We start from the raw sequence: 23,041 nt of genomic DNA, 5'->3' as shown, positions 1-23,041 counted from the left end.
AACTGGTTTGTTGGATGAACATTTCAACAGGACGAGTTATTGCTTTGAATCAGCCTTACGAACACTTTGCTGAATCAAATTGTTCAGATTCAATGTCTGACTCACTTAATTGCAAGTATTATTTTCGGTAGTCAGTAACTAAATGAAGACAGTTTTGTTTTAAGGGTTTTAACTATCAAGTATACCAAGTATAATTTAAGGTAACATGATTTCTCTTGCCAAGCTCTGCCAATTTACACGCAAAATGCAAAAATTGTGGTTTTGTTTATCATATTTTTGTTTTGGTGGCCTAATACGAGGAGCATTTCACATATGTGTTGCCACATGGAGATCTGAAGAAAAAAAGCTACCGGCCAACTGGCATACTGTACAAGTTTGTTTTCCTTTTCTCAGTAAAGACAATTTTTACTTGCAATTGGTGCTCACTGAGTGTTAATTTGGAAACCTGCACAAAATTGAATACTCAGGCATACATCTAGTGAGTGATAAAATTAATGTGCAATATGTAAATTCATATTTATACATGATACCTGTACAAACTCATCTGTGCAATATGCAAAGTCCATATTTTGAACTTTTGTTCGACATTCCTATTTCTTCATATTCATACTAGCTGTACAGATCCATCTGCCCTGCACATAGTAATTTTCTTCTGTAATCCAGCTGTTTTATTTCTGTACAGCAACCTTTGTTGCCAGTTCAAATTCCTTGTGTGGGTGAACCTCAAACAAAACTCATTCTGATTCTAAAACACACACATATATTGAAATTAAAATAATTAAGGCTGAGAGTCATCGATTTTACAAGAAATCTTCTAGAGAGTATTACTGCTACAAAATCTGATCAAGGAGTTCATCCATTGGTGCATAAGCACTAAAAGGAAAGCAACATAGTGAAACACAGCAGAAGGCTTTTCTGTGATGTACAATTAAACCGATTCACTGTATGCCCCTGAATGCAAGATCAAAGCAAAGCACATCAGTATGCAGAACAGGGCACAGTATTGATTTTTGAGCTATTCTGAGGGCTCATGTAAACACAGGATCATTTAGACTGGGGATGTCTTCCACAAAAGCACACATGAGACTCCAGTTGAACCATATTGAATGCAAGCATTATTGCTCAAGCCTTGCCTGTTTAGAATCTAGAGGTCAAGAAAGATTTATGACATGCCACGTGCTTATCATCCACAACCAGAAATGGTGGCGCTTTTTTTTTATAACGTGAAGCAAAATGAAGGTCAGGTAGCACCACATCACGTCTTTATAAGGGGTCTCTCCCTCCATTGATCTCGCCCTTCCTGATGCAGCATAAATCTGATAAGCGCACCTGAAAGAATCGCTAAACACCAATATTACACTATACCCCATGCGCCCCATGCGGTCCATTCTGAGAGAGTTCACAGAGTGCCAGGAGACCACAAGCCTGAAGGATTAAACAAATAAAAAAGATGGATATGTGGTAAGCTAAGAATTCTGAACATATAATATAATATTGAACCTTGGAGCGACGAGGTGAATTTTAATACCAAATATAATGCCAAATTCCTACTCTCAATCATTCCTATTTACTTTTTTGTCATTCCTATCAAATTTAACATACATTTCTTTTATTTTGTAATTTTGCTTCGTGTCATGTGTTTCCTTTGTTCCTCTTGTGTTCCTTTAGTTCATGTGTCATGCTTTCATTGGTTCATTGTTTTGTCATGTGGTCTTTAGTTCTGCTTTCTGTCCACTCTGTCATTGGTTGTTTTTGTCATGTGTTCTCCTATCGTTTGGTATTGTATATACATCCCTTACGAGTTGTGTCCATGTCTATGTTCTTGTTTTTGCCAAGTCAAGTCAAGCCAAGCCAAGCCATGTTTTTTCTTTTTTTATTTTTTTTTCTGTTCACTTTTGGGATATAATAAAATGCATTTGGGTTCTCACAACACTCATTTTCAGTAGACTCTTATTACAGCCATTCATGTGGGACATACCAGGTCAAACAATTTCACTTGATTTTTAACCAGAATACTTTGAATATTGTTCAAAGTTTGGGGTCAGTATATAATAAGCATATTAAAATGATTTCTGAAGAATCATATGACACTGAAGACTAGAGTGATCACTGCTGAAAATTTAGTTTTTCCATCACAGGAATAAATTGCATTTTAAAAACCAGAAAACCAGTTATTGCACATTTTAATGAAATAATACAGAAAAATGAACTAGAAACGAATGACAGAGTGTATTTATTTTGAAAACATAGCCCTGACATGAACATGCAGGCAACAAACAACTAAAAATAAAGGCTATGGATTAGAAAAATATTCTATCCTCACTATTTCATTGCAGACCATATCCGAGGAAACAACCTAATTATAACCACATCTCCATTCTAAGCAAGCACATGTCCATGGGCATAACTCTCTCTCACGCTGATGCTCATTTTGGTCAAAAAGGTCCTGTGTTTGCAATAACAATCAGTATTCATGCACCATGCACGCTCGGCATATGTTCTCCCATATGCTTGGAATCCACTGCAAGGATTCGGTATGCAGCATTGTAACAGTTCACAAGAAGAAAACTGACAACACTATTCCATCAAGTTTGCCAGATCACATTGGAGACAAAAAGTGTAAGTTTCATTTGCGATGCTGAAAGAACAAAAAAGGCTAGTATCTTGATCTGATGACAGCGGTAATTGCTTTATTTTGTAGACACCCAAAAATAGGGATGTGACTCTCAGAGGATGAAAAAAAGCAATGTCAAACTAATGACATCCAACTAATAACCTCGTTTGTTGATATGGTGAATGAGACACAGTTGGGCAGAGTATCAGAGCAATAGTTATGCTCTTAAACATGATTAAGCCCTGTAACTAAGCTAATTTGGAGGTTTGAAGAATGGTTATAAGAGAAGACAATTGAATGTGGACAAAGTGTCAAATTGAGATCCTTTAAAATCTCCCTATGTAAATATTAATTTTAAAATATTTCACTTTGCATATTTCCTTAAATAATTTCTCTTTTGTAAAAGACACAACATAAAAGCACTAAATCTATCAACCAGGAGTAAGGTTATGAATATATACTGTCAGTGCTGGACAGTAATTGATTACATGCAAGTAATCAGGATTACGTAATCAGATTCCAAAAATTAAGTACTTGTAATTAAATTATATTACATTATATTACAGTTTTTTATTTATTGATTTTTTTTTTTTTGTTGTTGTCTCTTTTGAATTCTTCTTTCTAAAAATTCTGCTGGGTATCATACCACTTAGCTTTGACTATATTCACAATATACTGTAAAATGACCATGTAAATGTCATGCAAATTAATTTTGGGACAAAAACACCACTCAATCAATGAGACCATGTATGAGTCAGATAATAATTTTTCAAGTTACTAAAAACAGCTGATATATAGCTGTGAAATGTCTTCATATCCAGTGATCTTCACTAATTAGTGATCTGGACAAAAGTCTGGACGTAAATATTTAAAACCTGATAAATAATATAATATAATATAATATAATATAATATAATATAATATAATATAATATAATATAATATAATATAATATAATATAATATTTATTTAGCGTTCAAACATTTTGTTTTGATTGTCAATTTTTTTTTTTTTAATCTTTTATTTTATTTCAATAATTATAGCTTTTCAACAACTCAAAAACCTCGTGCAGTTTTTTCATTAACCCTATTTTGACAAACCATGGAGTAATGTAGTGTTAAATGCATTTCATGTTGTTGATAAAGAACTCTTTTTTTCTTTTTAAATCAATATGGTGCACAATGAATGAAAAGTGCTCAGAATTAATTACCTAAAATGAGTAATTATAAGATTACGTAACTACCTACAATTTCCATCATGTAATGTGTAATCAGTAACGGACTACAATTTTCAAGTATCCTACCCAGCACTGAATACTGTATATACCTATATAGGGTACAGAAACAAAAATATCCAATCATTTAAGGTTACACTTTCTCTAAAGAATAACTTTAGTATAATCCATGTGACAAAACATCAAGGGAAACATAAATCATAACTTCAGTGTTGTGGTCTGAGCTCTCAATATATATATATATATATATATATATATATATATATATATATATATATATATATATATATATATATATATATTTTAAATGAAACTCTATTTGACCGAATAAATCTTGTATGAATCCCAATAGCTCAAATGCTTCATAAATCTCACTTTGTGTGGAAGCTGTCTGAACTATTACCAATAATAGACAGGTTGGTTTTCAGTGGAATCAAAGGCGTCTGAATGTAGCTGCTATTTCAGCCAACATGCAGTGAAACACAAAAGTACTGGCAGTGTGTTTGGAGAAAAGCGTATACTGCGTGTTAACTAAGGATTGATTTTCAAAGTCAATTGTAGCCCTTTTTAGCACAGTTGTATATGTGTAAAGAAAGGCAAAAATGTTTCAAAATCACGCAAAATAACTATGAGTAGCTATCGACAAGCATCTGTTCTGTAAAAATCTAACATCTCCTCCTGTTTCCATTCTAGCAAAAATAAAATATCTCACACATACAAAGTAAAGAATGGATTTAACAGCTATTGTGCAATGTTTTAATTTGTTTCGTAGGGGAGACTGGGGCTAATAGTCAAAACTCAATTTTTGACTACAAAAAGCTATTAAATCTAAATTAAATTCCACCTTTATTATAAAAGATAAAAGATACCTTTTTTTTTTTTTGTGACAACAAGCAACTACAGTATAGCAGAGGCAGTACCTTGTCACAATAGAACCTGTTTTTATAAAGCATAACAGTTTTTTAAAGCTCAATTTAATCAATAAAACAATTATGAGATACAAAATGGTCGATAAGTATTGTAATTAAAAAACTGCACCATACAAAAGTCATGGGACACCTGACATTTACAAGAAAATACCCTTGTCTCTACAACCAATTCAATTCCCTGCGTGACAACTAGCCTCGGTCTCCCCTTATACATGCTCATATACATTTCTATACATCATTCCGTTTGCATACCGTATGTATTGCTTCTTTCTGAATACCCATAATCCAACCCTCCTGTGAAGAGATGTCAAAACATAATTAGCATTTATTAATTCATTTATATTCTTTGTCAAATAAGTAGTGCACCTGTTGTGAGGAATTCAAACTATCCTCTCTCGGCCAAGTCGCTCAACTAGGACAGCACAAAATTAACTAGAAATACAATTTGGAACTTGGAACAAAACAAGAACAGTGGGACGTCGAGACAGTTTATCTCAGCGATTGATACTGCCGCTACTGCAGTGGACCATGAAATTGTCATTTGTTCTGCAAGCATTGCATCAAATGAAAGTTAAGGGCTACACACTAGCAAAGGTCTAAACTCTGGCAGTGAGAGGACCCCATGGCTAATTATATTCATTCCATACAAATGGTATACCTACTAATACAGTGGCATATCTGTAAAATTGAGTATGAAAATGCAATAAGATCTGTAAAGCTGAATGATACTCATTGTGGTTACCAAGAACAGTCATGCAATACAACACATACACACATTGTTAGTGTGTGCATTGTGTCCGTATATGTCACAGTTTATGTGCTAAATAGAAAGCATTGGGGAAATAATGTATCCCATTTGAGGGATTACATTTTCACACTGGCTTTTAAAAGTCATGTTTTAAAAGAATAGTTCAACCAAAAATAAATAAATAAATAATGATAATAATAAACAAAAGTAGACATTTTGAAGAATCTACTGATCATTCTGGACACAAAAAGATTTTTAATTCTGCCAGTTTTTGTGAACTGGATCAACTGATTCATTTACTTTGGACTGTTCCACACACAAAGCTATTGCTGGCTTCAGATGACTTGCAATTTAGCACACAAGTCTTAGTGGTCGAAAGATATGGATTTTTTATAAGGGCAATATCTTAAAGAGTAGGGTGGCCAATGATATCATACCATTTAACTTAATTAACTAATGTAACTCAAGCAAAACAATTAAGATTATATTTACTGTATTTGGCATACTTTTGACTAAAATAATTGGAAATAAAATGTTTAAAATGTATCAGTTTAAAAAAAAAACATTTGAATTTTGAAGTGTACTATGGCATTTTCAAAAATAAAGAAATTGTTTAAAACATGAACAAAAAGAAAACACTGTAACCAACAGCGCACTCTGTAACCTGGCATTCCAGTAACAGTTTTCAATAGCATTAAGCCAATAGTTATATTCATGTTTTGCTCCAATAACTGTTCAAACAGATATTAAAATATGAAACATTACAATTCTACACTATTTCATAACAGTGGTATTAAATTAGTGTTTATGAAAGAGACCTAAGTGAAAATTACATGATGGCAAATGTAATCTAAATGTGAAAATAGAAGAAAAGACCATGCACAATTAAATAGCTGATACTGGGCAAAATATATCCAACAACGACCAGTACAATTCCATAAAATTGTTCTTTTTGTGTTACAAGAACAAAAAAGGCATATGTGTTTGAGGCAACATGAAGGTGAGTAAATAATGGCAGAATTTAAAATTTTGGGTGAACTATCCCTTTATTACACACAGGCCCACACACACACAAATACTTCAGGCTCCCCCAGCAAGAGAATATCATGGTCTGTGATTTCAGTAAGGAGCACAACAGTGAGAACACAGCGACGCCTTAGATAGTGAGAGACGTTCAGAGGCGGCGGAATCAGTTACTGCTCAGGAGGAGAGAAAATGGCAGACAACAAATAAAAGAGAGAAGTCGAGGAGGCGTATTATCAATATCCCGCCCTTCATGCAGCCCGCACTAAAGCAGAGAATGAGGAAGCCAGAGAGAAGCAGTCAGCGTTTAGGAAAGCCACTCGCCCCAGCGCCACACATGACAGTGCCCACCATAACGCCACAGTGCCCGCTCAGAGGGGTGTCAGTGCTGTACTGTGCAATGCCACAAGTTAAAGAAAAAAAACACAAAGAAATAAAGTGAAAATATTAGGGCTGTCAACTGATCTCCGTTTTTAACTAAAAGTGATAAAATATATTTTTTTAAAATATAGCAAATTACAGAAACACAAGTAATGCCCTAACACAGTTTTTAAATGTCTAATTTGTCTAATATGTTAACAAATTATTCTTTTGATTTGAATCTTTAAATGATTCAACTGATTCGTTTAAGAACCAGATTGAATAAGTCTAGTTGGTCCTTGAGACTACAACTCAATGAGTCACTGAACCGAGAACAATCTCTTTTGGAAATGTCAGACTCAAAATGTAAACCACTCTGTGACTCGCAATGAGAGAACCGATGAGTGAGTTGATAGAAAGAGGATTTAGAATAAATCAAGGATTTGACTGATTTTAACAACCATAAATGTTAACAAATAACACATACTGGAAATATGTTTAGTTTTATCAACACACATACTGTACCAAAAAGAGTGTGTTTTACCGAATAGCATATTAAAATATGCAAAAACATTATGTAAATAAGTAAACAATGTATTTAGTATTATAAATGCAAATTTTTAGCATTTTTAGGAGCTGAAGCATGGCTACAACTCCTTGCTCAGCAAACATTTATAAAGGATGAATTAATTGAAGTATAATGTATAATGTTATATGATTTAAAAATAACTGATTGACAGCCCTAGATAAAATAAATAAATAAAAATAAAGTGACAACACACAAAGCTGAACGCCAGCAGGCATCCTGGCCAATCGAGAGAAGGAGAAATTGCAATGAAGAAGAGGTCATTTTTGGTTAGTGCAGCATTTCGTATCCCTTACTGAGCTGCGTACAGCATGTGACATATACTGACCTGGACTTGAGACAGCACTAGTTGTTGTGGGTTCAATAATTGCTACAGGAAAAGAAGGGGAGAGGGAAAAGAGGACATTTATATATTATTAACATAATGAAGACCCAACATAAGGGAAAAGAGAACAAAAACATCTAAAGACTGGAAAAAGGGTGTGAAAAATTTTGCTTCTGTGGTCAACAGGCGATAAAAGAGCCCTTTACGCCACAAAATAAAACAGTTCCTGCTGAGCTTGATCATCTTGATCAAAATGTAATGTTCAATCAGGTTTTGTTCGGTTTTTATGTTCAGAGGGTTTTCATTGGAGTCGGTTTCAAATTATATTATGATCGCTGATCTTTGATGCTCCAAATTAGAAGCTTCTGAGCATCACTCAATTCAACGGACGAGAATGAAGCTCAGCTCAATTAACACATGAAATTAAATTTGCACCTAGCAGACAGTCATTTAATCATGACCATGTAATATAGTTTTCATATTATTAATAGATATCATATTCTCTCAATTGCCCGAGCTCCCTTTTTGGGAAATGTTAAAAGCAGGACTTTAATGTCAATCCATTTTTAATCTCATATAAGCTCAATATTTTCCAGTGAGTTACTTAACTGATGGTAATTAAAATTAACTGGGGGGATACGTCTAGATCTGGGGGAGATATACAGAAACATTAATGTCTTCACATTTTCCATCTGCTGATACATGTACATAAAAGAGTAAAATATAAAACAAATGGAAAATGAATCTGTCCACGATAGCCAAAGCAAAACTATTTGGACAACTAAAAAGGTCAGGCTGCCATTGCATTAGATACAAAATATTAAACCAAGTGGTATCTGCAAACAAAAGTGGCTAACTTCATTTTTCCTAGCCATTACTGTTAACCACCTGGTCTCAAGGTCATTTTTAGTAGATGTATGAAATCATTTCTCTGTGAGTTCATAAAAGTGACCTTGTAGGGTAACCACAGGAGTAGATACACACTAAAGGTCACACAAGGTTGCAAGTATGTAAAAAAATACTTCTAAATCTCAAATAATAATAAATTCTATTGTTAAAATATGCAATTTACTCCACTTTCCTGCAACAATGCACAACATGCAGCTTTAAAATTCCTATTCTTTGAACTGAACCAAGAAGTCAGTAAATCTGTTTAGATGCTCTACTGGTCAAACATCTTTCTGTTATGCAAACTTGCAGATCAGAATTCACCAAACTTGGACTTTGGCACACACTGAAAGGAGAAACTCTCTGCATGTGTCTGTGTTTCCAGTCTCCCACGTTCATATGACTTTGAATGGAATTGAATGAACAAACTCTAGCATGACTGCACCTTAATGGGACAGTTCACTAAAAAATTAAAATTCTGTCATTATTTACTCACCCTCAAGTAAATGACAGAATTTTCATTTTTTGGAACAAAAATAATAATAATATATATATTTTTTGTACATATAAAAGTAATTTGGGTCCAATGTTTTTTGGACAATGTTCTTCAAAATCTATTCTTTTGCGTTATACAGAGAAACAAATTGCATAAAAGTTTTGGAACAATGAATAAATGATGACAAAAGAAAGAAGAATCCTTTTATGCCACCAGAAAGCTTCCTTAATTTTGAACAGTCTATCTATTATTTATAATTTAAAAACAAGCAAACATCCTTTTGTGAAATGTTTTATTAAAAAAGGTCTTTGTGCTATTTTTTTTTAACAAAATTCCACTTTGTTCAATATTTTGTTGTCTTATGCAAAGCCATTCAAACACTAACAACCATTTTTTGTAGTTCGATATACTTCGGCTCAGCTTCATCAAATATAATGAACCTTTATCAATAAAATCACATGAACAACATATTACTGTGAAGTAGTATAAGTGGTTGCGTGACAGATGCTGGTCATTTTTTATTTTTTTTTTTAAAGAGGAAAAACGAACACAGGGCACAATCAAACCATCTGGACATTTGTCAAAAGAATTATCCTTCCCTTCCAAAATCTGTTGTGACAGTAGAGATGGACTGAATAAGAAAAAATATGTCAGGATCTGTGTTTTCTCTCTTATTGTTCAAATCAACATTATAGTGACTCCGTACAGTAAGAGTGACTTTGTGATTAAGGGGTGTAATGACCTCAACAGAGGCTTCTCTCCGGTAAGCCTTTTGCTAAATTGAGAGCCCTGGAGTTGAAATCACAGCGCCTAGAGACAATTCACATCATTACTGTTTGCAGGTTCAGGGTTGAGACAGTGTGCATGAAGCCAAAACACAGGCGATGTTACCGCTTTCAGCTGCCGTTCATGTTAAGCACACAGGCATGCAACCTGGAGCAATCATCACCACTGACAGCACTGCATGCTTTGGGAATAAACGGACATTTCACAGTAAATCAGAGAAAGGGTATAAAAGCAAATTTAGCAAAGGAGGCAAAAGCAACGGTTTTGTAAATATTTAATAATATGTATTCATGGATGTACATAAATACATATATCCTTGGTTTGTTTGTTCAACTATGGGTAATTTTGGCCCTTTGGAACAAACTTTCATTAGATTATCTACTTTGTTCATTAACAATGTCCAACAGTAATATACACATATGACAGGAAAATTCAGTAATTTTATTTTCCCCCATCAATAAATGTTATTTCCTCTATATTTCAAATAAGAATTTGTTCTGTATTGGAATTGCATTTTAAATATTTTTTGCTATTTAGACAAGAAAATGGTTGGATGGATATTTTTGCTATAAAATGGTTGTCTTGCTAAGGTTAATTTCAAAGCTAGCATTTTATGTTTCCTACATACACACAATTACAGTTATTTTATGCATAATTTAAGCATACCTCAAGCATGCACTTCACTGATACTGTTGCTTCCTTGGTACAGTAAATAAGTACACTAACTTTAATTTTGTGAAAATTCATATAAATCAATCTAACATTATGTTTAAATGGTTTATGATTACCTCACATTTTTGGATTGAATTAGATTATCATAATTCTATTTATGCTGAACTTTTAATTTTTCATGGTTTAAGATTTAAAGTCAGGAATAAACAGACTCTACACAAACTCTACACATAAAAGGTGTCAAAAAGACATTTCAGGATGGTTTAATTGTGACCTTCACACAAGGCTAAGAAAATCTCTGCAAAAATCCGCTAGTTTTAATAAAAATCAACTAAATAACAAACAAAGAAACAAACAAAGAAACACACAACAACAAAAAACTCCCTGATACAACCTATAACTGGAGAAAGGCCAATATGTTCTGGCAAAAATAAATAAATAAATAACATCAAGAAATTCATTGCTTCCTTAAAATTCATAAATCTTTATGATACTTTAGCATATGGGTACAAATCCTTGGCTTCCTTTCAGAGTTTTTAATTATTAATATTTATGTTTCTCATTCTTAGCAAATTTTACATTGCAATTTTAGTTGAAATTGTAAATTCTGCTAAAACTAGGGTTCTTCTAAAACAAAGATCATGTTACTCATCATAGTCTCAACTAGTTTTTGATGGTCTTCATGCAGCTCTAAGATTTCTTCTTCCTCGGTTAATATCAGATGAACACCGTAATGTGATTTGTAAAATTTCTTTCCATGTGGAGCTCTCAGTCCTTATATTACTGTATTACATGACGTGTAATATTCAGGTACTGTATAGAGCAATGGAGTACCCTGCATTGCATCCAATGATTTGTACACTGGATGACCTCTGTTCTCGCTTGCAATAAAAAAAAAAAAAAAAAAAAAACATTATCATGGTGGGAGGAATTGCATTTCATTCTATAATAACATCTCATTTTTTCCCTTTTCTGTTTACAAAGAAAGGAACATCCAGCTTCTATACAATTCACAGAAACGTAATTTGCAGAGATACGAGTGGAGTGCTATCTGCTGTGCATTGTTAGACCACTCTGAGACTGTGAGAATAAGAATTAAAAACGAGACTATGAGCTGTGCTTGAATTCATTTGATGCCAACCCCATAACAATGGATTTTAAAACTTGAAGGTCAAAATGAATTATTTCAAAGGGCTAATTTTCTCAAATTTTCAGAAGCACAATGCACAGTACTGATGAAGAAAAACTTTGGCTGTATCCTTGAACGGCTAAAATCTTCCATGCATGGTTAGACGCATCACAAGGATTGCCTATTTCTCCAGGCAGTTTTAACCGCTGTCTCCGTTAATGATAGGACAGGAGGTGTTTTATAGCCAAAACAGACTCATTGCACCACAAACACCTTATTTTCCAAGGACCTGCTCGCCGCACATTCAGTGTACAAACGGTGAGGCGGCACCCTTTAAGACGTCAAAGTGATGACTGTTGTAATACAAGATAAAAGTCAATGAGAAAGATAAATGTCAGTCAGTGCAAATGAAGAGAACAAAATGCAACCTCAACAAGAAAATGCAGTATAATATCAATCTCTGATATAGTATGCACATCAAAAGAACAGCAACAAAATGAGCTAATGTAATAGCATTTGCAATCTCAGCCTCAAACGGCACGTCCACAGACCACTTTGTTCACCAACTGTCTGATGCATAAGCAGAAAAAAAAAACTGGAAAGCACTTTCTCAGTCTGGCAAGCTTTAATCTGATTGGCTGGTTTTATGTGGCTTTTGGGATTTTTGGGCACAAAGTCAAGTTTACACGGCTGGTACAATAAGCACTTTTCAGTAAGATCAAATCACCAGATTTGCCAAAGTTTGCAAAGTCACTGGCTCCAAATTTGAAAGATATTCCAGAGTTTTGTTTGAGGCACTCAGAAGCAAGTAAACTTGATATCCATGAGTATAACTTCTTTACTTACTTTCTAGTGATGTCTGTGAAATAATCATTGCTTGTTATATTTGGCCTGACCAATCACATTATTTACATCCATTTTTTTTTTAGTTATTGTGAAAACAAGAACAATGGTGAAATCATAGTGCATATACCAGCCAATTAGATTCATAATCCATGGGCACTTAACACAGCACTTAAATGTATCAGCATAAATTTGTGCACAGTCTGTGTTTGGCAGTTCTTTACAGTGGAAGTAGAGGTGCTCAGGGGGAAAGGCAACCTGATATATGATTGATGGGGAAATAAGAATAGGATCTGGAGGGCTGGCTGAACGGCAAGATGAATGGATGAATTTCCCAGCCTGGAGAGAAACGATATTCATGAGAATAAATTGACATTGTATCTTCTTTTCTAGTTCACCTTCCATTTCATCTCTTCTTGTATGCCTCTACCCCATGAATCAGACAGGGTCACAGAATGGTAACCACGACAACAACATCTGGCACAACTCAGTAAGAGCAGTGACGTTAAACCAGGACAAGAAGAAATGGTGAAATATGAAAAGATGACACTGAGGTTGTGATTGATAGGCATGGTAAATGAACAAGGCTTCCAGTAGCTGGTGTCTGCAGAAGATGTGGAGGGTTTATCAAGGGAGGCTAAAAGCTTCTTCGGGCTATGAGTGTTTCTAGTCTGTTTTAGTCATACTCCAGTGACAGGTTGGTGGAGATTATTCGGCAAAGCCTACACTGTGCTATAAGCAAAAATGAGGGGGTAAAGATAGCTTGGATTACAGAGCAGACAAAATCTGCCAATTAAGGACAACAAAATCTTTGATCCTCAGCATTGCGCCTTACAGTTGGGGCAGCAAAATCTAAAAGAAAGAGTTGCAGAAAAGCTCAGACAGGAAAACACGCCAGGTACGGAAAACAGCAGGTTTGTGATGTACCTTGCTACAATGTGCAAGACACATTTACCTCACACATACAAACTTCTTATGTTATTTAAGACATAAAAAGAGAAAGCTAGGCAGTGTTAATGCATTTACATTTCACGGTTTCTATAAAAATATGCTGCATTTAGCAATATGCTTAACATGAAAAGCTCACATGTACAATTTTCAGATCAATGATCTGAAAAAAAAAGCAAAGCAAACAGCAAATTCAAAGTTAAACGTCAGTTGTCCACCAAGATTTAACCCTCATAAATGAAAAGTAAAGGACATATTGGCCCCCTTTACACTTTGGTTACATCAGAGATTGCATTAACCAAAAAATTTTCATCGTTCACTGAATTTGTAAAACACGGATAATTCAAAATGCTCGCAGATTAAAAAAAAGAAAGTTGGTCTGCTGAGTTTGACTGCTTTTGAAACATTCCCACAGTAAAGGATGCTAATAGGCATTAGAAGTGAAGGAAAGGGTGGAAAATAAAGTTTTAAAGCGCCCACGCGAAAAACAGACTGGGAGAGAGAGGCGAGAGTGAGGATTTGAGGAGAGAAATTAGAGATTTTAAGTGTAGTGCAGTGGAACAAATCATGGGATATTGTTCATTTGGGTCACCAGTTCCTAAAACCAAAGTGTAAAACAGAATGAAAAAAAGACAAAAAAACACAATATAGGTGCCTGGTAAGATAAAAAAAAATAAAATAATAAAAAATAAACCTTTGACACAGAGGTTCTTGAGATAAGATACTGTTATATTAAAAACAACCTATGTATTTCAAACGTAGTCATAGCTGTCCTTGACCATATTCGAATGTGGTTTCAGTGATCCGATCAAAATATGCCCATGGTGCATTCAGTGTGGTTAAATGCTATCCGATTGTGATTCGATCACTGAAAATGCACTTTAATGCCAGGTGCAAAAAGGGTCAAAAGTGCAATCAAATGTGATGACAGTGAGTAATGGAGAAAGAGCCACGTAAATGTCAAGTCACTCTAATTCATACCACATATGCAACATACTGTATCACCCATTTTTCTCAGTACAACATTAAAAATACTTTAAAAAACATCCATTTGTTAAATTCATCACCTTTGCCCAATGAATGACGACCTTTGCCTAAAAAAAGAGCCTGTTTGGTGAACTGGTGTTCACAGACAATGGTCAAGAAGGTTTTAGAAATTAAACAAAAGAGACACCCTAAATGCCAGACATTTGTTATCTCATAAAAACCACAAGTTTGTCATGTTTGGGAATGTGTGCTCACTGAAGAAAAAAATAATAAATAAAATACAATATAACTACAATACTGTGACACCATTGTATGATGCTGAGAAATTTGTGAGTGTTTATCAGTTTACGCAATCATTTGCCCCAGCTGCATTTACTAAAAATCAGCATTCTGTGAGATTATTTTCATTAAAGTCCATTACTAGTAGTGCTAAATTCATCCTTGAGAGTTAATATCTTTCCCACTAATGAATTCCCATTGAGACGTTGGGGAAAACAAAGACTGACTGAGTGTATTGCTTTGGCATGCATTTTTTATATCTACAGAAGAGAATCTGTCTCTGACTATTGCAAACAAGGCCATTAGCTATATTGGGGTCATTCAGCAGTTGGTAAGGCTTAAATAATGCACTTTTAAACATGTGGTTCGATCTCTGAGTGTATCTGACTGTAACGTCATAAGCAGAGTGCATACCAATGCCAAAGTTTCATGAAAGTGCACTTTTTCTTAATGAAAATGTAATCTCTTAAGCAGGGATGAACGATATTGGATTTTTGCCGATATCCGATATGCTTATATTTTTCAACTCTTTTTGGCCGATAGTGATGCAGATACCAATATATTTCCTTCTGTTTGGAAGCAACACCAAGTTTCTCCTGTGTGGAAATTATAAGCAAATTATTTTTTAATTTTGGTTAGTTTTTAACAAGAACTTGTTAGAATTAAATAAACAAAAATTAAGTTATTTTATAATGACAGTACACTGAAGCTTTGAAAATAACTATAAATAAACTATATATCAATCGCTGCATTTTTAAATAAAAACATACTCATGATTTTTATGACATCAATTACTGCTTTATTTAATCAGAAACAGTCTTAATGTTATTTGTGTATTGTACTTTCATTTGAATAAAAATAGGCCAACAGCGCCCTCTACGGAATTAAAACTCCTTTCATCCCCCCAGGCCTCCCCCAGGGCGTTAGGACCCGAGGGAGGCTGTCACTGCAACCGCCGCACGTGCTATTACTGTTTACTCTATCATACACCAAACGCATCATTCTGTACGTGCATTCTCAGTTTAAATGTAGTGATCCAAAGCAGTGAATCTAATCATCATTCAGGCAAAACTTTGTCACACTGCTGATGTGATCTAATTGCTAGCACACACTGAACACACGCGAGTTAACGTATTACTCTTTTCGGCAAGACATATCGGCATCATTTTTCATATCGGGCAGATGCGGATATGTACATTTAAAGCCATTATCGGCCGATTCTGATATTGGTCCAATAATATCGTGCATCCCTACTCTTAAGCATAATGTCAGTTAACATTCTAAAATTTGCTGTTAAGATTCCATTCAAACATGCACTTTATGTGAAGCATAAAACAATGAGGAATGAAATATCCAGGCCAATGAGGACCTAATGCAGTTTAGACTCATATGCCAGCTCTCTTTTAATACTGGGCCAGTGTAAATAATGACACTGAAAACGTCTGCTTTTTAGGGTTAATTTTGGCCATAGTTTACCAGTAATGGAACATTCTGTCAATATTTACTCATCCTCATATCATAGCATTTTTTCATCAAAAGAACACAAAAGAAGATATTTTAAAGCATGTTTTAGATGTTTTTGTACATTCAAGAAAGTTAGTGGGGTCCAAAACAACAATGGATCCAGCACTGGAGTTGGACACATTCTGCTTTTTCAAAATACCTTCTTGTGTTCCATAGAATAAATAAATGCATACAGGTTTGTAACGACATGTAGGTGAATAAATGATGACAAATTTTTGGTTTCAGGTACACTCCCCCTTTTGTCCAAAACTACCTACAGCAAACTTCCTAGCAGAATGTAATAATGGCATTTACCCCCTTTACTTTCACCTTGTCACAGAAGACCTTTAATGGAAGCTCATACCATTAAAGAGCATTTCACTATGCTAAATACCCTTTGTAGATGCCAAAAGCACTCAATCACTGGCAGACATACAGTACAATAAATGACCCAGTTGGTTTAATGGGGGAAAGTAGTTAATTCTGTGACCACAGTGTTCAGCCGAGGATACTGTATGTCTAGGATGAGGAGACAACAAAACAAATGTGTGGGAATAATCTAAGAAACACTTTCAATCAATACAAGGTATAAAATATGAGGGTGGAAATAATACGCCGAGCTAAAAATAGAGCGACATGATAGGTTTCTTCATGCTAAGGAGAAAATCAAACACTGCACTTGATTAGTACTCCACACCTTGTCTCTGAGGTTGAGGCCCTCTGTTAAATATTAATGTGTCCCTGAATTCACCTTTGCTTCATCAATACTTATTGACCAATATTATAACAGCAATTTAGTCCCAGGCAATGATGACCAGCTCTTGCATTTGCAGTCTCTACAGATGTGGAGATTTGTGTGTGTTGTGGAGCAATTGCTTGCCATTTCTCATTAGGAGCACAGTAGGGTAGGTTTCCTTTTCATTAGCGATGAGGAAAATAAGAGGTACAAAGTAACTCTGGTGGGAGGAGAAGATGCAGCTTTCTGGTCTATTCTGGGTTTCTCGCATCACAGACTGTCGGTCTTCAGTAGAACGTGAAAGATACTGGAATTTTTCATCTCAGCTGGGCCTTTGATATGCTTCATTTAAAAGCAGGGGACTCAACTTTTCCATCTGCCACTTTTAAGACTATCACTTTTGTTGCTGTTGTTTTTTTTATTTTCATTTGTTTATCTTGTTAGCCCACTTACTTTTATCATTGACTCAGCGACCACTGAATCAGAAGAACACTAAGCATTTCAAAGAGACCGCTCAAAGAAATTGCATCTCATTTTAAGTGCTCTTTGAAAATGCTTCACAGAAAACTTCAGGCTCCAAACAATAGCCCATTTCACAAAAAGTCTTTACTGCTAAATTACCGTTAAGAGATCATGTAGCTTTTCAAAAATACCAGTAAATTTGTTCCAGAAATTTACCAGTAAGGGAAGATACAGTATGACATTATCAGTAAATTACCGGTATGATGCTGTGTGTGAACGCAAAATGAATATTACCGGTTTGAACACTGTAACAGTGTATAAGAAAAAGCAACTACCAGCACAACAAGAGTTAGCCAGGGGAGAGTAATGATTGTTACTTACGAATCAGAGGCACACTGGCGTTGGCTGTTCCCAACCTGTTGACGGCCACACAGGTGTAGTTGCCATAGCGATCCTGTGTCATGTTCTTCACTGTGAGAACTGACCTGGAGCTGAGGTTCTTGATGTCTATTCCTTGGCCCATGTTAATCCTGAAAATAGGACCAAGAGTTGACATGACATGTCAAGCAGTGACACCTGCTGCAGTGTGGCATGCTATAAATCTATCCATCAAAAACTATTTTTAGAACTTCTCATTTATGCATGCAGAGAGGCTACATGGAATATAGTACTTTTTAAAATTCATTTGTTCACACCACTGAAGTAAACTAAATATTAATAAATATTATTATTATTGAGTAATTCTCAAAAGGTAAAGGAATTAGCACCAAATAAATGTGAATGCTATTTAATGATATGAATTAATATATTTAAACAGTCATATTGTTCATATTAGGTGTCACACTGTTATGGAGGATGATAACGCACTGATTCCTTTTGTCATCTATAGAATGGTACATAATAATGTTTCGGACACTTATTCATATTTCTTACACCAAAAGATGACAGGTAGATATATAGCAGTCTGTGAGTTATGAAGGAAAATGTAAAAAAATGTTACAGTTGTCCCTGGTCCTGAGGGAATAGCCAAAGAGAAAATCAGAAGCAGAAAAATTTGCACATGGCTTGTAGCTTTGTTAAGGTCCAAAGTTCAGCTGCAGCTGCTCTTGAGAGTCCTGACTTTGGGTCATCCATGTTACTCTCACAGGTAAAGCGATGTGCTAACCTTTTGTCCCCTAACTCTCAAGTAGCTTGTCTCCTGCTGACACTTACTTAAATAAGAACAAAAACTTTTTTAAAACAAAAGACCACTGCTACAACTGTATCTGAGTATTATAGGCCATTATACACACACACACACACACACACACACACACACACACACACACAAAAAAAACTATTCAGAATCACCTTGCTTATGCAGTATAATATTCTGTTCAGGCTCAGGTATTAGCAAGCGATTACATAAACCGTAAAACAGAACAATGTTCTTCACAAGTACTTTTCACTGCACAAGTATCTAATTCAGGAGACCCAACTATCTTTACATTTACAAAAATGAACAGAAATTTAGCTCATGAAAAATACATGATTATAATTTTTCATGATGATTTTATCTTATAAAAACAAACTGTTCATGACTCTGCATAATTCCTGTCTGTTCTTTAAAGGGATACTCCACCCCAAAATTAAAATTTTGTCATTAATCACTTACCCCCATGTCGTTCCAAGCCTGTAAAAGATCTGTTTGTCTTCGGAACACAATTTAAGATATTTTAAATGAAAACCTGGAGGCTGGAGACTGTCCCACAGACTGCCAAGTAAATAACAGTGTCAAGGTCCAAAAGGTATGAAAGTCGTCGTCAGAATACTCCATCTGCCATCAGACGTGCAATCTGGGTTATATAAAGTGACGGGAACACTTTAAGCGAAGAAAACAAACATAACAACTTTATTCAATAATTCTTTTGTCAACGGTCTCCTCAGTCTCTCATTATCACCGTATGCTGTGTATGCTCTTCTGTGTCATCCGTGCCACAAGGATGCGCTGTTTCTACGTGTATTCAGATTGCATGTCTGATGGCAGAAGGAGTATTCTGACGACTTTCATACCTTTTATGGACCTTGACACTGTTATTTATTTGGCGGTCTGTGGGACAGTCTCAAGCCTCCAGGTTTTCATCCAAAATATCTTAAATTGTGTTTTGCTTTTACGGGTTTGGAACAAAATTTTCATTTTGGGGTGAAGTATCCCTTTAATATTACTCTTAACGGTTTCTTTTTCAGCATGTTTCCCACTGTTAGTTCAGCATTGAGTCAGCACATTCAGACAAATACAGTAAAATAGACAGTTTAGCAACAATGTTCAATGTAAAGCCTTAGATTAAGCAGAGTACAGACTCAATGTCAATAAGCCTCCTTTGCAATTTGAATAAATTGAGTGAAGCCTATAATTACAATTAGCACAGTGTGAACTGCTGATTCAGATCGTGCTCAGCAAGAGTGGGTAAATGACGGGTAATGGGGTAATTTGGTATTTAAATTCAAGAACCACTACTTGAGTAAACGCTGATTGGTGCGAAGACTTGGAATGCTCTTTACTAGTGATGAGGTTATACAAACACACAATTAAATGCAGGGTTAAGACAGTAAGACAGATCTTCCTAACATACATAGGCTTGTGCGTGTTTCTACTTTAAAATAACTGTATAAAGAATCACATTCCATAACATTGCATTAATTTGGCTGGTTTAAAACATAATCAAATTTTTTTTTTTTTTTTTTTAAATCAACACAGTGATTTATTCAGTAAAAGACTCTATACAAAATTAAGTCTATAGGTAAAGCCAGCCTTAAGTGTGCTAAAAAAGGTATAAATTCTTTATGAAATTTTTAATTAAATGCAGAAAATCTCCCACTGACATAGTGAAAGAATGTTTAATATTGGAAATGCAGAAATCTAAAAATAATATATACACATCTAGAAAAAAAAGCTGGTGCACAGCCACAAATTAATATTCACAGAAAGTGACAAAAAAACCCCTAAAAACCAGAAAACACTGACAGCCCCAGAAAGAAGTTGAAATGTTGTCAATAAATTGAAACAACTAGCAGTGAGCCAGTGTTTTTCATTGTGTTGACAGTGATGAATATTTGCATATTGGCGTTCTTTCTTGCATTCATTTGCATATTGAATTGTGATTGGTCTTATCTCTCTTACATCTACTTAACCATCTGTGGCTAACTTTACAAAAAAAGCACAAAGTGAAAGCCACATTATGTGCTGATACTTGTGCACAGTTGACAGAAAACGTCCCAGGTTACGTATGTAACCATGGTTCCCCGAAGGGAACGAGACGCTGCGTCCGAAAACGCTATGGGAACGCCCTTCAGCGTGACCGGCTCTGAATAACATGTGTAATCAGTCCCATGAATGGGCGAGACGTCATAGGCGGGTGACGTAGCGACCAGGAAGCTATAAAAGCACGTGAGTTGTAGCGAGCATCAGCTACTAGGAATGAAGCAAGCTCTGGCAGGGATGCCGGAAGTATGGCCTTGAGACGCAGCGTCTCGTTCCCTTCGGGGAACCATGGTTACATACGTAACCTGGGACGTTCCCCTTCAGGAACTCGAGCTGCGTCCGAAAACGCTATGGGAACGACAAATCAAAAGCACACAAACATCAAAACCCCTGCCTAGTGTGTATAGGAGGAGCACAGCTAAGGCGAGAGAACAGAAGAGCCTGGATTGGCTCGCAGGTCTAGACCATAAAATCTGACAAACGTGAGGGGCGTGGACCATCCAGCTGCGTTGCAGATGTCCTGCATAGACACACCTGACAAGAAGGCCTTGGAGGCCACCATACTTCGGGTCGAGTGAGCCTTGACTCCCAGTGGTGAGGGGAGATCAGAGGACTCAAGGTTTTAGGATAGCATCCTGATCAACCGCTTAGCATAAGCTTCTTCTGGCCGGAGGCCTCAGCCTCAGCGTACCGCAGAGGAAACATGTAACCAGAGGGTGTCTGCCCACTGAATGGCCACCAAGAGGGCGCGGTAGGCCACAATGGCCGCCACGTAGACCTTCAGGGTGGAGTGGGTCAACCCTGCAGAGAGAAGGGCCTGCAGGAACTCCAGAACTGTACCAACTGGGCAATTAACTGGGTCGAGCTGGCAGTCTTCGCACTAGGAGGTGAAAGGTTTCCACCTCAAGGAGTAAGTTTCCTCGTGGACGGAGTTCTGGATTGGAGGATGGTCTCAGCAACCTCGGTTGAGAGACCAGAAGCTACGAGATGTGCCCCCTCAGGGGCCACACCCATAACTTCCATAGCTCCGGGCGGGGATGGAATATCGTGTCCTCCGCCTATGAGAGGAGATCCCTCCTGACGGGAATCTCCCATGGAGCGCCGTCGAGGAGAGAAATCAGATCCAAGAAACATACTCGGCCCGGCCAGAATGGGGCTACTATTAGAAGATGGACCCCGTCCCGGCATACTCTCAGCAGAACTCCTGGGAGCAGAGCAATCGGGGAATAAGCGTACAGACAAAGCCTCGGCCAAGTCTGCACCATGGCATCTAGCCCCAGTGGAGCCGGATGAGTCAGAGAGAACCAAAGGGGACAGTGCAATATCATCTGAGTTGCAAACAGATCCACCTGACCAAATATTCTCCATATCTGCTTCACCACCTCGGGGTGAAACCTTCATTCCCCGGGCCTCGGCCCCTGCCTCAACAGGAGGTCTGCTCCCATATTCAGATGCCCAGAAATGTGAACTGCCCTCAGCAAGAGGAGTTTGCCCTGGGACCACACAAGGATCTGGTACGCTAGTTTGTACAAACGGCGTGAGAACAGACCCCTTGGTGGTTGATATAAGAGACCACCGTTGTGTTGTCGGTGCGCACCAACACATGGTGACTTCTTAGGTCTGGGAGAAAGTGTTTTAATGCTTGAAGTATGGCCAGCATCTCCAGGCAGTTTATATGCCTCCATAAACCGCGGGCAGGGTGGCCACTCATGACCGCACCCCAGCCGGTGAGGGACGCATCCGTCGCTAGCATCACGCGGCAACAAGGAGCTCCAAGCACCGGGCCCTGAGACAAGAACCAAGATCTCCTCCACATGTCTAAGGCACGTAGGACCCCTGCGTGACCTTGAGCATACGAAGCGGGTTTCCCCTCGGGGATAACCCCTTGGTCTTGAGCCACCACTGTAGGGGTCTCATGTACAGCAGGCCAAGCGTTATCACGTTGGACACAGCTGCCATCAGACCCAGCAGTCTAGAACTGCTTGACAGTGAGTGACCGGCCTTCTCTAACTCTCACGACGGTGGTGAAGATCGACTCGATCCGAACAGGAGACATCTGTGCCTGCACCGTGGTCGAATCCCACACCATGCCCAGATAAGTGGTTCTCTGTACTGGAGAAGCACACCTTTCTTGGCATTAAATCTTAACCCCAGGTCTTTCGTGTGAGTGAGAACGACATCTCAAAGCCCAACCGCCATCCAGTCTGATTGAGCTAATATCAACCAATCATCGCACCATGTGCTTGAGTCGTG

General features: G+C 36.8%; 1 protein-coding gene across 3 annotated transcripts in view; it reads right to left on the bottom strand.

Moving 5' to 3' along the window:
• The window catches only part of LOC109053267 (neuronal growth regulator 1-like), a 106,157-nt gene that overhangs the window by 21,630 nt on the left and 61,486 nt on the right, over positions 1-23,041 (bottom strand). The window contains exons 6-8 of one of the 3 annotated variants that reach the window (XM_042758489.1): positions 17,929-18,077; positions 7,822-7,863; positions 4,997-5,070 (exon numbers count right to left, since the gene is read on the bottom strand). In XM_042758489.1, coding sequence (XP_042614423.1) covers positions 5,012-5,070; positions 7,822-7,863; positions 17,929-18,077 — 250 coding nt within the window. In that variant the 3' untranslated portion in view covers positions 4,997-5,011. Of the gene's footprint in view, positions 1-4,996; positions 5,071-7,821; positions 7,864-17,928; positions 18,078-23,041 lie in introns of those variants that run through there. The other 2 variants (XM_042758486.1, XM_042758487.1) reach the window with 2 other exon arrangements.

Source organism: Cyprinus carpio, chromosome A6, assembly GCF_018340385.1.
Source record: "Cyprinus carpio isolate SPL01 chromosome A6, ASM1834038v1, whole genome shotgun sequence".
NCBI classification, from domain to species: Eukaryota; Metazoa; Chordata; class Actinopteri; order Cypriniformes; family Cyprinidae; genus Cyprinus; species Cyprinus carpio.
This window is presented reverse-complemented; position numbering and strand designations above follow the sequence as displayed.